Source organism: Drosophila bipectinata, chromosome 2L (genome assembly GCF_030179905.1).
Source record: "Drosophila bipectinata strain 14024-0381.07 chromosome 2L, DbipHiC1v2, whole genome shotgun sequence".
In the NCBI taxonomy this organism is placed as follows: domain Eukaryota; kingdom Metazoa; phylum Arthropoda; class Insecta; order Diptera; family Drosophilidae; genus Drosophila; species Drosophila bipectinata.
In genome coordinates, this window is record NC_091736.1 from 14568077 (window position 1) to 14584119 (window position 16043).

Here is a 16043-nt window from a genome sequence, read left to right on the forward strand (position 1 = left end):
CCAAAAACAAGCTCCACTCTACAAGAAACTTACAGTGAGCCATTTAAAGAAAGTTAGTGATAAAAAGTAGAAGTTTCTTAAGATTTTAGAGGGCATAAAGATTCTTAAATAAATTAATATGCAATTAGTGCCAAAAACCAATATTAAAGAACAGAAATAAACTAATATTTAAAGAAATAAAGGTATTTTTGTTATCAATATATAAGAGCATTTAAGATATAATAGTTATTTTTATTATTATTTAAAAAAAAAAACCCTTATCCCCATTTATGAAAGCTCCACTGTCCATCGTCTAATCCTCCGCAGCGAGGAAAGAAAAAAAAGTAAAAACAACAAAAACCTCTTGCAACAACGACAGCGCCAAATGAATCAAAACAAAACCCAAACAACAACAAATGTTCAGGTCCACTACTGACCTACTAAGCCGCCGCGACGCACTCTTCACTCCTGCAGTTGTTGTTTCTGGCCGGCTTCGGCTTGGTATCGGTATCGGCTTCGGCTCCAAGCTCGGCTCCGGCGTTGCGTGTGGCGCTTTTTCTTGTTGGGGCTCGCGACTCTATGCTTTTTTTTTTTGCGTTGGGTCGTTTTTCAGCGTTTGTCGACGAATAATAAATAAGAAAAAGTTTTCCTGCAAAAGCAAACCAAAAAGCAAAAACAAAAGCAAACCGAAGCGTCAAAAAAAAGCGTTTTCGCTGGCTCCAAGCAGAGAGCCATCGATGATCCAAAAGACGCTCTTTCTCCAACTTTTTGCACTCAAAGAAAAACTAACAATAAAACTAATTTCAAATTTGTATAGATAACATAAAAAAATATTAAATAGAAATAAAATCTAAAACAAAATCTAATATTCAATAAAAGTATTTTTCTTTTCCTTTTTTCCAAGTATTTTTCCAAGTGTATTGTTGGCGGCAAAGAAAAGAAAGAGAGTTGTGCTCCGCTGTCTGGGACTGGGAGCTTGGAGCTCGAGCCGCCGCTTCTGGCTGCTGGCGGCGCAGTTGCTATCGTGAGTGCGAGGCGTGTGAACGTGATTTTTGGTTTTCCTCAGACTTCCCATCGAATTTCCCTCAATTTCAGTGCATTGGGAAAAGCCCCACAAAAAATACAACAACAACAAAAATAGCAACCGACAAAAAAATCGAAAAAAAAAAAACAAAGAAAAACCTAAGCGGGACCCCAAAAGGTCGGTGTTGAAAAAACAAAAAAAAAACTGCATACGACTTGCAGTATTGTGGAAATATGGACTTCTTCAGTAATTTTCACAGCCCTGTGAGCGTCGTGAGAGTGTGTGTGGGACAAGTGTAAGATCTGCGTTAGGCTGTCACCGTCACCGTCACCGTCACCCAGGTGAAACATTGCCAAATCCTTTGACAGATTTCTATTTGCCACTTATTTTGCATTTGGCATTTCGTGAGTGTCAATCGAGTGAAAGTAAACAATGAAGCGCACCCAAATGGATAGGCGATCCAATATCACAAAACTAATAACGGTAAGTGGGCTTGTGTAACAGCCTTAAAAGTATATTGATTTTTTTTTACTGAAAGCCATATAGATTTAGGGGATTGCCTTGCATAAGAAAGGTGTTAAAAACAAATGACAAAAGTCGAGAGAAATTCAGAAAATAAAATAATAAAGCTTGAATTTCCAGAAATAAGTAGTCAAAACTAAACCCTTTAAATCAAATCAAAAACTAACAAATCAATCAAAATCAATAAACTTCTCATATCAGTCCCCTGGGGCCCGAGACCCGACCATTGATGAAAATGAAAACGCAATCAAAAGATGGTCACACGTCTTGCCCATTTCTCGAAATGTGTTGAAATCGATAAACGCTAAGGGTTAAGCGTTTTATGCATATTAACAGCTTGGTATTTTGTTTTTTTTTGTTAACGCATGACTACGCAATCATAAAGCCATAACCGACAACGAAAATGCTCAAAGTTTCCGCTGTGTTTGCTGTTGCCGGTCGGGTCCCCACCGGAAAAAAAACGAGAAAGAGATGGGGGTAGAGAGAGAGCGACAGAGAGAGGTTAACCGACTAAAACTAAAAAGTTTCACTTTCTTTCGAGAGCACTGCGGCCGGCATGCTTGGATTTGGCCCAAGCCCAAGACCAAGTCCAAGTCCAAGCCCAAAAATCCAAACCGAAAGCGAAACGGTAGCACCAAAAATATCGACTTGCCAAATCGGGAAAGAAGTTCGTGGAAGTGGTGGCCTTTTCCGGCGGTGGTGGCCAATCAGTGAAATTTTCGTTTTTTTTTTTCGTTTAATTAACCATTTTGCCATGAATATGCATTCAATGGCTGGCAGAAGTCGCCATGGCAGGCGATGGGAATGGAAATGAAGAGATTGCAACCGCCAGTCAAGTTTGTCGCCTGAGTCTTTTGTTTTGGTTGTGAAAATTTCACCATTGGACGCCAGCTGGTCGTCTGGCAATTAGCAGAAACGACAAACAACAAAGAACATCAGCCAGCATCAGCATCAGAGACATCAGCATTAGCGGCAAAGCCAAATTTGGTTAAGTGTAACATCAACTTCATTTCCAAAGCCAATTGAATTTATAAATAATTCATTCTAACCGCCGCACACTCGGCGGCACCATCAACCATCATGGAGCTTGGAGTATGGAGTTGCAGATGGACGACGGCAACATTGTATTTGGGAAATGAAGACATAGACTGGAACGTCTCTCCGTAGCCCCCTCTCCCCCTATTGCCTAGTTCTCCTGATGTCCCACCGCCTCCTCCTCCACCGCCTTCTCCTAGTTCGAAAAGACTGGGTTTTCGTAGAAAGTCGCTGACACATTAAAGTGTTGCAATACGTTTCTCTGGCGACAGCTCGGCATCGTCTGCGATTGACAAATGTCTTCCTCGATGCGAGTTGACTTAATGCCCATTTGCACTGCACCGCAGAATCGGCGGCACTGCATCCAACCATCTAGTAACCACAAAAGAGGTGCCAACTTTTAAGTATTTCTTTTTAATATTTATTTTTTGTTAATTTCAGAATATAAGCTTGAAATTGTTGTTTAAGTAGCTTAAGTTCTAAAATAATTTGTATAAAATATTAAATCAAAATCTATAAAAGAGCCAAGTCGTCAGCACTATCCACAGCAATGGGAAGCTCTCACGGCTGATTGGACATATTGATTTGTTTCGCCGAGTTGGGACGCTGACAGCAGCATTTGCTCCAATTTCCCTGTGGCACCTTGGCTTCCAAGAAATATGACAATGTTAATAAATGAGATTCGGCTTAATTGTCTTGCTGCACATGGCAATCGACACTAATGCCAGCCACCTATTATTTATTTATGTTTTTTTTTTTTGCGCCGAACAAAGCGAAAGTAATTCTGCTTTCCATTTCAGGCGTCTCTTCTCTTGCGGTCTGACCTGATTTGATTTTCAACACAAATTAGTTCGCAGAGATCTATTTGTTTCGCACCCAAGTTGCGGTCTCATCCTCGTTCACTTTCTTCTCGTAATTGCCAGATCTTTGGGTGATGTGTAGATCTCTTGAATGAAGTACTTGGCCCAATCGAAGAATAAGGGATTATTACCGCGTCTGGGAATGGGAATGGAAATGGGAATGCTTTTGAAAGAACAAATTCCACACTGTCATTGATATTAAATATTTCTTTTTGATAGTCATCTGCTTGATGTGAAAACTTTCTTATATTTAAATACAATTTCTTTGATATCTTACCAATATAATCTGCAGAAATTTCTGGGAAAAAACATTACAAAACTATTTACAAACTGACCTTGTTTATGTATGCAAATCCGACTGTAATTTTCCCGAGCTCCAAAGTCGCAGATGGCCAGAGATGTCTATTACCTAATCGCATGGCCAATCGTCTTGAACGAGTTCACATTTTGGACACACATCCGCCAGCAGAGAGCCCACAAGGGAACCGGAGCCGGTGCCGATCACTTTCTTTTCACTCGCAGAGGGTGAATCACCCGCGATCGATATGTGTTCGCCATATATATATACTATATGGTATACCATTTGTGATGGGCGATAACTGAATGCCGAATGCATGTCAATTTTGGCCAAGCGAACCGGTTGCCAAGAAACCCAAAGATATATAAAAAAAAAAAAGAGAAGCGACGGGCAGGGCGAGACCCTATTGGGTCCAGGCCGGCAATTGTGCAACCGAAAAGGAAAGTTGACGGGGCCCTTTTGCCGGTCGGGGCTGGGCAGACGGGATGGGGAGAGGCCTCTTGGAGAGGCTTTTCCAAAAGCGCCACAATTTACTTTTACTTGGCTAACCCATTTCGCTTTTGATTACTCTTTGCATTTCACTTTGCCGGCTGCCAGTGCCCAGTTGTCCACTTACTGGCTACCAGCTCCCAGCTGTCCGCTGTCCGTCTGTCCATTGCCGGTCTACTCGGCTTGGTCGGCATCTAGTCTGGTGTGGTGTTTCTGATGATGCACTGAGGGAAAATAAGTGTGTTAATCAGGATAATATCTAAATTTTAATATTTTTTTTGAAGAATTTTCGTTTTTAGATTCTAGATATTATTTCTTTTGAAATGTTAAAGTATCTTTGGAATTTTTATGGTGTATTAGCGGCTATGCAATTGCGGCCATTCTCTCACTCGGGGTGCAGTCTGGAGGTGGCATGCAAATGCACATCGATCATCTTTATGACTTGTGATTGTCCAGTTGGCTTTGCGTGAAAGTAAAATTTGATTTTCTACCGGCTGCCAGTCCGGGGTCTCTGGCAATTTGTTTGGTCGAGTGAGAGCCGAAGTCGCCCGGCCTTTTTATCCCATCCAGGTGCATTGAGCCCCACTTGATTCCCCCTTGAGGAAAAAAAGAGATTTGGGCGTCAAGCCATGCCATGGTTATCATCGTTGCCGGGCCTGAGATTTCCTTTTTTCCATCGCATCTTTTACTTTTAAGTTTTCAGATAGATTTTTTTATAGATATATATAGTTTTAAAATTAATTACTAATTGTTTTAAAATCATTTGATATTCCCAGATCGATGCAATGCGATGCCTGCTACTGATCATGATGGTAATACTACCGGAGGCCACGGCCGGATTCGGCTTCGACTCGGCCAATTCGTGCAGTCCGAATGGCAAGATGTCCCGCCGCGGTCGAGCCCAGATGCTGGCTTCCATTCCCTGTGATCTTGGGAAGCAGGCATTTTGTCACCTGCCTGGAGCAGCTTATCCCTGGCATGCCGTCCGGAGATTCGTGCACGAAAACCAGGGATTGATGAAGCGAATGTATGGAGATGTGAGGCACATTTCCATTCTGCGGGATGAGATCCAGAACAACGAGGTGGACGAGGACGACATGGAGGAGACAGCGGAGAGATACAGCAAGGATGGAGGACGGCGTAGTGCCAAGTATCTGATGCATGGCAGGGAACGCGATCGTGATCGTGAGGATTTCGGTAGCTTCAAGGGAAACGATGTGCTAATGGAGCCACATTTTCGTCCGGTTTCCACCAGTACCAGCAGTACTACCACAACTACCAAAGCAACCACCACAACAGCAGCTCCCATCACCACCAGCTCCACCACAGACAAAGCACAGTCTGAGTCTTCAACAACTCCTGAGAATAATTCCACATCTAGCACCACTAGTGCTCCAGCACCTTCTTCAAAAGAAGCTGAAATAGAGCCGGAAATAGTGGAGATCCAGCCCAGTCTGGAATCTAATAGTGTCTATGAGGTGGTGCCGTCTCCGGCTCCTTCAACAGCTAGCACCACTACGACTGGAGCACCTTCATCGTCGGTGGGCGGAAACATAGAAATCATTGAATCACCACAGTTGGGGCTAAGGAATCTTAGCTTGGAGGTGAAACCATCACAAGAACCCACCACTGCTGCTCCCCTGAAACCCACTTCGAAGGGCTCCACCAATCTTCCCTTAAGAAAAAGAAAACCAGCAGAAGCATCCACAACGGTGGCCACTCCCAAAGCGGCAACCACAACTGCAGCACCACCCCCAACCACAGGCACCTTGCTGAGCCGTCGAAATGTGACCAAGTCCTCCCCATCACCGCCAGGATCCTTCACTACTCCGGTGACCTTTGCCTCGCTGTTCTCTTCTGGACAGTTCAGTGTCGAAAAGCTGCGCAGGCCATTGACCACCAGTAGCACCACAGTGCCAGCGCCGGCTTCGGTTGGAGCTGCCCAATCTGTAGGGGGAGGAGGGTCCAAGCCGGGACTGCTGCGAGAAGGTCAACTATTCCAAGATGCCATGAAACAGGAACCAGTCGCTGTGGCAAGCAACCTGCGGGGAGTGTAAGTATAAACATTTCTTTAAGATTTCATAAAAATAACAAAACTTCATCCTTTTACAGAAATGCCTGCCCCGTCAAGGACGAGGTAGTGGCTCCTTTTTGGGCCAACAATACCCGCGGGGAGGTCCTAGCCCTTCTCAACCTTTATCCCTTTGAACAGTACGTCCACTGGGAGAAGTGCACCCACGAGTTCAAGCAAATGTTCTGCCGGGATGGCTGCCGTTGTGAGCAGCAGTACCGGCTCCACCGACTCCTGGCCTACGATCCGCACAACGAGTGCCGTGGCATCTTCTCCGACTGGTTCCGCTTCCCGTCCAGCTGCATCTGCAAGTGCTACAACATCCCAATGGAGTTCCGGGCCACCTCGAGGAGTCCACGATCCGACAGCAGCTTCGATGCGCCCAGATCCGATCCGATTGAGGCAGCCGAGGCCGAGGTCCAAAAAGCCATCTACGAGCATGCCACCGAGGAGTGGTATCGCCCCCGGGACGAGTTTGATTTCTTGGAGGGTTAATACTTAAAAATTTTAATCGATTGTACAGTAAAATAGCAGAAATAGTAGTTAAGCTACAGACACTTTCTTCAATCACATCTCTCATCTGTCTTCTAGTCTAAAACAGAACAATATTTTCTAAAAGCTTATTTAATCTTTTTTTTTTAGTTTTTAGTTTTTAGTTATTAAAAAAGGCGTTGTGTTAATGTAAATATAGGCCGACACAATGCCCGAAATGTTGAAGAGCGAATGTACCTTGAAATACTGGCGAACTCATCGCAGCCCCCAAGCTGTGTCAATGGTATTTACTTAGTTAATTCATTTAATCGAAACTTAATTTTAAAACAATTATTAAAGTGGCCATAACATTATTCAACCCAAATCCCATCAAACAATCAGACTGGTTGGGTGGTTTTTTTTGAAAAAATATTTATTGCAAAAATGTATGCGATTATATGTAGTTGTAGTCTGTATATTTAGAATGCTTACATTTATGTATAAAATAGAGTTTAATGTATTTAATACGTTGATATATATTATTGTTTTATCTTTAATGCATACAAGGTTACTTTGATAAATTAGATTTATGAATTGTATTTATGCGTAGAAAAGGGTAGTTTATATTTGCGATTTTGCGATTTAAAGGCATTTTCCAGGCATTTCATTCCAGTTTAACCAGTTTCAACATTACCACATAAGGCTAGTGATAGCTTTTGTTTGTCAATCACTCTACCGAATAAAACTTTTATTGTTGCAAAGTAAGCAGTGTCCTTGTTTCCTCAGTGATAGCCCACCAGTTTATTCCTCAATCGTTTAGGTAAATTAAAAAAAATATAAAGAAGTAGTATGTACTTAGAAATACATAATAATAAATTGCATATAAACAGACTTTCGGCTTAGCACGCTGCTTACAGTTTCAGATAGCATATATATGGATATATATAAATTTATGCAGAACTTTGATGCCGGATCGGACAAAAATAGACTATAACTACGGACATAAATAGGGTGACAGAGACAAGAAACAGGTAGAAATACCGCGCCCCAACTGCAGGCATAATGCCAGCAAGTGACGACCATTGAATACTCTGCGTTTAACAAAACGAATACGAAACTTGATACTATTGATGCGCGTTGAAAAAATACTAAAAGTGAGTGTCGCATTGTGTGCTAATTACTAAAACTAGGAAGCTTCTACAGCTCCTCGGATCAGGCAATCGAAACGGGCACCCAGAGCAGCTTGTCCTGCTCCTTGTCGACGGCGTCTTTGATTTGGGTGCACATGTGCTTGATGCTAACACCGGGTATAACGGCTGAAATAGATACGAAAATTAATAGATTTATAAAAAAAGAGGAATCTAATGACCCATACCAGATATGTACTGTTTGTAGTCTGTCTCCAGCTTCATGGCCCTCTCGTACATCTCCTTGGCCGCCTTGGCGGAGATCTTGTCGGTGCCAAAGTCGCGTATCTCTCGAATCTGCTTGGCCGACTTAAAGCGCAACAGCAGAACAATTGGATAGATTTGCAAGCGCTGCAAACGCTCCACAGCGGATATGGATACATCCAAGATACAGTGACGGCGATCCTGCAAAGATCAAGAGTTATATAGGTCCTTCTATGAAATATATCCTAGATATATACATTTTTGCAGGCATTGCTGATGGCCTCCACGGTGGTGCACTCAAACTTGTTGCCCCGCCTTCGGTAGTCCACGAATATGTTTTCCTTCAGGCTCTCCTCCATGGCCTCTTGGGAGCAATCCATGGCGGTCACCTCGCACAACTTGAACAGATTACAAAAGTCAATGGTCAGGCGGTCCATGACGCATTCCGATAGAGGACCAATGATCAGAACAGGCCTTCGTATGGGTGCTGGAATATATAATATTGTTAGATAGCTCATTCCAAGCCAGAAGATGGAACTCACAGTCTAGCAACTCGACGCGCTGGTAGCTTAGAGCTCCGCCATCATCGTTGAGAAGACCTAGGTCTGGAAAGAAGCTGAGCTGTGTATTGCTGAAGCTGGCAATCTCCGTGGAGTCGCGGGACGAGCTTCGCTGGTTCTTCTTGCGACGAAAAAACGATCTGCGGGCCGAAGTGCTGCCACGTCTGGCGGTTCCCGTATCGCAGTCCACAACCTCACCCGAGCGCAGCTCTTCCTCCACCCTAGAACACGAATTAGTTATAAAGATACTACTAAGGTACTAAGCTCCCTTACTTCATTTGGCTGGGAATGATGCCGCACTCCTTGCGATGGCCCATGGCATCCAGCTTCCAGGCTCGCCAAAAGCCAAAGGTTCCGTTAAAAACCGTATTGTCCACATAGAGCACCTCGTCCTTGACGAACCGCAAGTCGTCCTCGTTCAGCTCACCAGTGCGATCAAACCCCACGCGTATATAGAACGAGTCCCCGGGCTCATCCTTGATTTGCTTGAGGGCTGCAAGTACATATTTGGTTAATAGCCACTCTGGACATAATCCTTGATTCCCTTACTGTGTAACTTGTTCTGCACCAGCATGGTGACCGTGTCCGTCAGCTTGGAGATCTCGTTGGCGGCTTGTTCGGCGGTCACTCCGCTCAGGTCTACACCATTGTACTCCAGTATTTGGTCTCCCTTGCGAATTCCGGCGTGATCGGATGGGGAACCGGGTGCCACGTCGTGCACATAGATGCCCACTTTATTGCCACCGAAAAGCTTGATGCCCAGGTTCTTGGACTTGTCCATGTGCAGAGTAACATACCTCAGAGCTGAAGAAAGGATTCGATAATGTAGTCACGGGTTTAGGCAGTGAGGGATGTACGTCTTGTTAGTGGGGATAGATCTCTACCTTACACAGCGGCACTGCTTCACGGTGGATGGGTATTGACACAAGGAATGGGGTTTAGTGACTAGCCCAAGGGCCAGTGGTTAGTATTGGGTGCAGAGGATTGGAGTAGTGGGTTTGGTGTGGCTACGTACTCTCTGCCGGCACGGAGGTGGGCGGCGGTGGCAGCGGCAGTGGCAACGGCATGGCGGGCTTCGGCTCCTCATCGTAAACCGTTGACGTTGCGGATGCCGTTGTCGTTGTGGTGGTGGCCGCTGAGGACGGCATATCCTGGCTGCTGCTTATGTCCGACTGGTTCTCCAGGCTGTCGGTGAAGCTCTGATCCTTGATGGACTGACGGGAGAGTGGAGCCCTCACTCCTAGCCTCGTCGATGGAGGCTGGACGGGCTGCAGGGGCAAGGGGAATATGGAGTTCCGCGTCGGAGGACGTGGCGAGTTGCGCGGTGTGGGAGAGCCCGAATGGTTGACGGGAGATTCTGGTTCCAGATTGTGAACTCCCTCGTACTCCATTGAAGGGAATTCTGGAATCAAAATGAAGAACAATTATTTCTGGACAGGATTAAGGCCGAGAGGTACTTACTCTCCGGATTATATTGGACAAGCATGGTGAAGGAATCGCCGCACTGTCGCAGCACATTGGCTGCTATCTCCTGCGTTGCCGCTCGCATATTAATGCCGCAAACTTCCAAGAGTTGATCGCCCACCTGGAGACCGGCACGCATCGCGGTGCTTTTGTCGGCGACGGTGGCAACAAAGATTCCGCCGCCGTTGTTGTTGCACTGTATGGTGATACCGAGCGACTTGTCGCGCTTGTCGATGGTGACTCTTCTAAGGTCTCCGGGGCACAGAAAATCCGCGGGCACATTGGAGCTGCGCTTGCCACTGCCTCCGCCGCCGTGGCTCAGCACCTCTACATGAACCTGGGGCATGGGTGATCCTCGACCACTGCCGCCCCCACCGCCTCCTCCCGACACACCCACTGCCGATCCGGTTCCATTGCCTCCGGCCACAGTCCCTCCATAGCTGGTGTGCATGCTGGAGCTCATCAGGGACATGGGTGCCCGGTCGGAGGACGAGGCAGACATGGATCCCGCCGAGGCCGGCGTCGCGCTGGTCACATAATGGTGGTCAATGCTGCCGGAGCTGTTCTTCACCATGCTGCTGCTCTTGCTGGCCACGCTGGGATTCGAGGGAATCCTGAGGCGCTGGTTGTCCTTCTTGCGCGGAAAGGTGCCCCCCTCGTAGATCCCACCCGGCACCCCGGACACAGTTCCTCCCACTACTCCGCCCATGTAGGGGTAGGGAGCGTGGTTGTAGTCCAGGTAGGCTGCATGCGGATGGGGATGCGGATGCGGTAGCTGCGGATGGTAGTCCAGGTCGGTGGGTATGCCCACGCTGTCGTTTGGAATGCCCACTGGCGGCATCGGTTGCTGCATTTGCTGGGGCGGCGGCGAAGGTAGGGTCAGGGGACTGGAGCGCCGGTTGCTCCTCACCCCGGGTGCGAAGGTCGGAAAAAGCTGGGTATGCCGGTTGCCCGGCATGTGGGTGGATTGCATCACGCCGCCGTAGCCGCCCTGTATGCCGGAGCCGATGCTCTCGCTGTCACTCGGGTACTTCGGCACATGCCTCACCGCCTGCGGCATGGGCACATAACGCTTGCCGTATATCCCGTAGTCGCTGCTGATCCCCGGACTCTTGGCCGACAGTATGGACTCGATGGAGTTCTGCGACTTGAGGGAGGCCACATCCGCGGGGTGGTTCGACCGCGTCGGATTCAGGGGCATGAAAACGGCATTGGGATTGGATCCGGAACTCGTTTTGGGCAGCGGCGGCGGATGGAAGACATCGAAAACCTGCTGCTTGCGCACTGGAAACTCTCCGGCTGCGGGTCCTGTCACGCCTCCACCCTCCAGGCCTCCAGCTGAGGCCGAGGAGGCGTTCATCACCTGCTGCTGGGCCTGCTGGCCACTCGTCTTGGGCTGATAGAAGTCCCCACTGGGCGTGATGTTCAGGGAGAGCCGATGGTTGCTGTGCGGACGGGATCCGTAGCGCTCCTGCGAAGGCATCTTCACCCGGGCATTGGCGCCCATCAGCGGGGCATTTCGCTGCAACGGCTTCTGGCTGGTTTCCTCCGGAGACAGAGCTCCTCCGTACAGCGAGTGCCTGGGGTAGCCCATCATGGGCATGCCGCCAGCAGTGCCGTGGGGGAACAGGGCCGAGTGGCCCGAGCTGACAGGATTGGAGTTCCGGTTGGGGTGCGTCTTGATGGCACTCCCATTGGCTCCCCGGATGTGGGCCATCGGCTTGGACATCTGCGGCGGCAATGGCGGGGGCAGTTGTTCCTGCAGCATGGTCGGCGGCTGCTTCTCCGGCTGCCCAACCATATGGTCGGGAGCCAGGTCGTCGTCCTTGTCCACGTTGATGGGCCCAGCTGTGAACAGGGACATCAACGCCCGCTTCTTCTCGTTGCCCCGCATCGTCCCTGTGGGATTGTCGTGCGAGATGTTGGTTCGCGGCCAGGTGCCCATGCTCTTGGAGGCCTCCTTCTCCTTCTTGGTGCGCTTCTTGCGGTTGAAGAGGTTCTCCTTGCTCTTCTCCGAGCTGCTTTCGCAGAGCACCGAGTCCAAGGCGGCGATGGCGTCGTCGTGCTCCTGCTCAAAGTTGTCCTCCGGCGTGCCCGGCTTGCTGAACTTTAGTTTTCGGAAAAAGAATTCGGCGAACTTGGACGGATGTTTTGTGGCGCTACTGGCTCCACTGCCTCCCCCACCTCCTCCTCCACCGCCTCCGCTGACATGCTGCACGGAGTCGATGGAGTCGGTTTGGGCCGACGAGGTGGTCATTCCCGGCGGCAGTTGGTCCTGCACATACTTCAGGGCAAAGAGGTTCAGCCCATCGCTCCTTGGATCGTTGAGCAGCTGCATCACCTCCTCGATGGACTGCACCGAGTCCATGGACTTGTTGTTGATGCTCAGGACCCGATCGCCCACATCCAACTCTGGCTCGTAGAACGCCAGGGAGTTCTGCTCGATTTTGGCGATGAACACACCCATGTCGAGCTGGAGTCCGTGCGGAATATCGCGATCCCGGCTCTTCAAGTGGACGGAGTAGGCGTGTCGCTTGCTGTGGCGCGTCCGGGAGACCAAGAGCAGCGACCGCGGGGCACAGGCCCGGATCTCGTCGAGCACCATTCGCTTGGAAAGGGATTGGCAGTCCAGATTGTTCACCTTGCAGATGACATCGTTGATCTTGAGCTTCCCGCAGGCGGGGGAGCTGCTGGTCACTCCACAGACCAGCTTCCGCTTGTTGCTGTCGTCGAGAATGATGCCCAGGTCGGAGGTTTGCTCGTAGCCCGATAGCTCCACTTCCAGCAAGTCTTCGCCCTCGTAGCTGCTTAGCCGAAAGCTGCGGCGCGAACCAGAAGCACTGCTGTCCAGATTGTGCCGCTCCTGCTGCTCCAGTTGCTCCTTCAGCACATCGATCTTCTTCTGGGCCTCGTCCTTTTGCTTCTTGATCTTCTCGCTGTCTCGGATGGCCATCAGGGAGTCGGAGATGGCCTTGTCTCGCTCGTGGCGCATCTTGTCGCAAAGGGTCTTGACGGAGTCGCGCTCCTGAACAATCTTCTCGCGCTGAGAAATGGCCCAGTCGCGCACTCGCTTGGCCTCCTCGGCGTCCTGGCTGGAGCGCTCCACCTCGGAGAGGGCCTTCTCGAGGCTTTTCCGTAGCTTCTCTAGCTCCTTGCTGTTCTCCAGTTCCTTGCCGCTGGGGAACTCTTTCGACCAGGAGCTCTCGCGGGATTTCAGCAAGTCCCTCTTCTTCAGCTCGGCATTGGCGAATTGGAGAGCCTCGATCTGGCCCCGTGCCAGCTGCTCGTCTTTCTTTAATCGCTCGATTTCCTTGTTGGCCAGGACCAGGTCGTCCGACATCTTTTGGTGCTCCTGCAGCACATTGTCCTTTTCGGAGAGCAGCTGGTTCAACTCTTCGTTGAGCGAGACCACGTTCTTGGTTTCCTTCGAGAGCAGGACCTTGAGGGTTTGGTTCTCCTCGCTCCGCTCGCGGTAGTAGCTATGCTCCTTCTCCAGTTCGATGTAGGACTTTTTGTACTTTTCCCGCTCCACAGCGGCCATGTTCCGCTCCTTCTTCAGCTCCGCGATCTTTTCGCTGCAGTTGCCGTCACATCCCTGAGACTTGCCGAAATAATAGGGATTCCCACCGGCCCCGGGAGGTGCCTGGCTGTTCCCGTTTTGGCCCTGGCCCTGCTGATTCTGTTGGCTTTCCAGCAGCAGCCGCTTGAGGCGCGCACTCTCCGCCACAATGTTGCGGTCGGCCATGTAGTGCTCCTGGTAGAGACTCAGCTCGGAGGTCAACTGGTCGCAGCGGTGCTTGCTGTCCGCGTGCTGGTGGCGCAGCTTCCCCAGTTCCAGCAGTGCGGACTTGTACTGCGCCTGCAGGAGGTCGTACTTCTTGCCGTTACCGGAGGACACGCCGGAGCTGTTGACCACCTTCGAGGGCCCGTTGTTGTTGGCCATGTTGGCCGCCGTGGTGCTGCCACTGGAGTTTGACGGCGGCCGTAGGGTGCTGTCATAGCCCACATATTCCGAGCTTTCTTCTAAAAATTTAAGAAAGTTAATAGGGTCTTTCGGGACAATACTCCAATACTCACCCTCCTGACTGCTCGTGCTGGTCAGCGAAAGATCTCCCGATGCCATCTTCGCCATCACAACATCTTCAGGCAATACTCAACATGAAGGGGAAGCTGAAAAGGGTATAAATATTAATTCTTATTATTATTTTGTCCAAAAGGCCATGCAATCTCTATGAAATTCTTGCAATTCTAGAAGTACGTTAAATCTAGGCCAGATAACGACAACTCTGATTAACTTTAGATAGTCCCTACTCTCGACTCTAGATTAAATATTTAACATTTTCATTTGAATTTGAAATTTATGATGGTGATGTATCTAATATTTGATGATATGATAGTGCAATCGCAGGCCCAGTAGAGACTCTAATCCAAGTATGTTTATTGTTTGAAAAATAAAACCCAAGAAGGGGCTGCATTAATTATCTGTGTCTGCACACAGAGGTGGGGTTTATGGTGTGGAGTAACTACACAGAGAGAAATTTTGTAAAGAAAATTATATTTAAAAACAAAATAATACTTGTTTTGAATAAAAATGAAGTTTAATGATAAAATGGACGTACAAGACCCACTTTTGAAACCAAAAATACTTAGATGTGTTGAATTTCTCGCAGTGTAGAAAACTTAAGCAATTGGAAAAACGAAACTTTCACAAAATTTTATGAAACTGCGATTTTCACAATTGGGGAAAAAAATTAAAATTTAAATACAACAGCTGATGATGGGAGAAAAGTGGGAGGCAGAGAAAGGATGGAGAGAGAGAGAGAGAAGATGAGAAAAGAGGCTAATGACTCCGGCTGGCTTGCGAAAAATAAAATATATGGCAATTAAGCAAAAAAGAGCGGAAAGAGCATCGGGACTAAGCCAAAGAATTAATTGAAGCAGCCAAGCAGAAAGCGTAAATTAATAGCAATATATATAGCTAAATGCACAGACACCTACACACACACATGGAGAGACGAAAGCGAGCAAAACAAGTTGGTCGATTGGAGAAGAAAAACAAAAAAGCAACAAACAACAACACCAACAACAACCAGATAGAAACGCACAAAGGTGGAAAGCAAATCGAATTATATAAACTAGAAAAATATAAAAAAAACACAAAAAGACTGCGAACATCCGCCATGGCTTACCGTCTTGTTTTTTTTTGGAGGTGGAGCCTATCTAAAGTTTATAATATTTTTTGGAAATTACATTCGAAAATCAGAAAATCTTTCAGATACACGCACGCAAACGCAACAGCCGTTGACAAGAGGTGAAAGGGAGGGGGGCCGGAGCCAAAGTGGGAGGCGGGGAGAGAGCCAGAGAGCTCCACCCCAATTTCAACCCCGCGCAACAGCAGCAGCAGCAGCGCAACAGGCGGAAGAGAGATGCAACAGGCGAAAGCAACTCCAATTGAGCGACAAAGTAGGGGGATCACTGATTTTTCACCATTTACCGTTTTCGATCGTGCCCAGAACGGAAGGAGCAACAACAACAATTGGAAAAGCAGCGACGATGCCCGGAAGTTAATGGGAACGCGGCGAAAAGGTCAAACCGTTTTCCACGGCGTGGAAAACGGAATACGGCCAGTCTTTCACGGACTTACAATCGCCGCGCCAACGATGACGAATGGCCGTCGAAAAAAGCCACCAAAAACGAACGAAAAACCAACAAAAAAAAACAACTACACAATGCAAACGTCACTTTTTTATTTTTCACTCATTCATTTTGAGCGTTGTACAGCACTGGGACTGGTCAGCTGTTCCAGTGTTGCCAGATGGCCGATTCAAATTTCCGTGCCAACCCATTAATTCTACTTTCTCCCCTATCCTCTTTGTACT

The 16043-nt window shown here is 48.1% G+C and overlaps 2 protein-coding genes across 3 annotated transcripts; one reads left to right on the plus strand and one right to left on the minus strand.

Moving 5' to 3' along the window:
* The first annotated feature begins 1008 nt into the window (after window positions 1–1008).
* spz4 (Spaetzle domain-containing protein 4) lies at window positions 1009–6933 on the plus strand. The gene is made up of 3 exons (XM_070276689.1): window positions 1009–1486; window positions 4984–6260; window positions 6320–6933. The coding sequence occupies exons 1-3, from the start codon at window positions 1436–1438 to the stop codon at window positions 6771–6773; spliced, it is 1782 nt and encodes a 593-aa protein (XP_070132790.1). The 5' UTR covers window positions 1009–1435; the 3' UTR covers window positions 6774–6933.
* Dlg5 (Discs large 5) lies at window positions 6921–15939 on the minus strand. Of its 2 annotated transcripts, none has more exons than XM_017241846.3 (10): window positions 15659–15939; window positions 14242–14334; window positions 10162–14187; window positions 9716–10102; window positions 9250–9504; window positions 8974–9193; window positions 8683–8921; window positions 8398–8627; window positions 8125–8341; window positions 6921–8065 (listed from the first exon to the last, which is right to left on the minus strand). In XM_017241846.3, exons 2-10 carry the CDS (start codon window positions 14294–14296, stop codon window positions 7962–7964), a joined length of 5733 nt encoding a protein of 1910 aa, XP_017097335.2. In that variant the 5' UTR covers window positions 14297–14334; window positions 15659–15939; the 3' UTR covers window positions 6921–7961. The 2 variants fall into 2 exon arrangements, with proteins under 2 accessions (XP_017097335.2, XP_017097334.2); XM_017241845.3 differs by having other exon boundaries at window positions 15354–15939.
* Window positions 15940–16043: the final 104 nt, after the last annotated feature.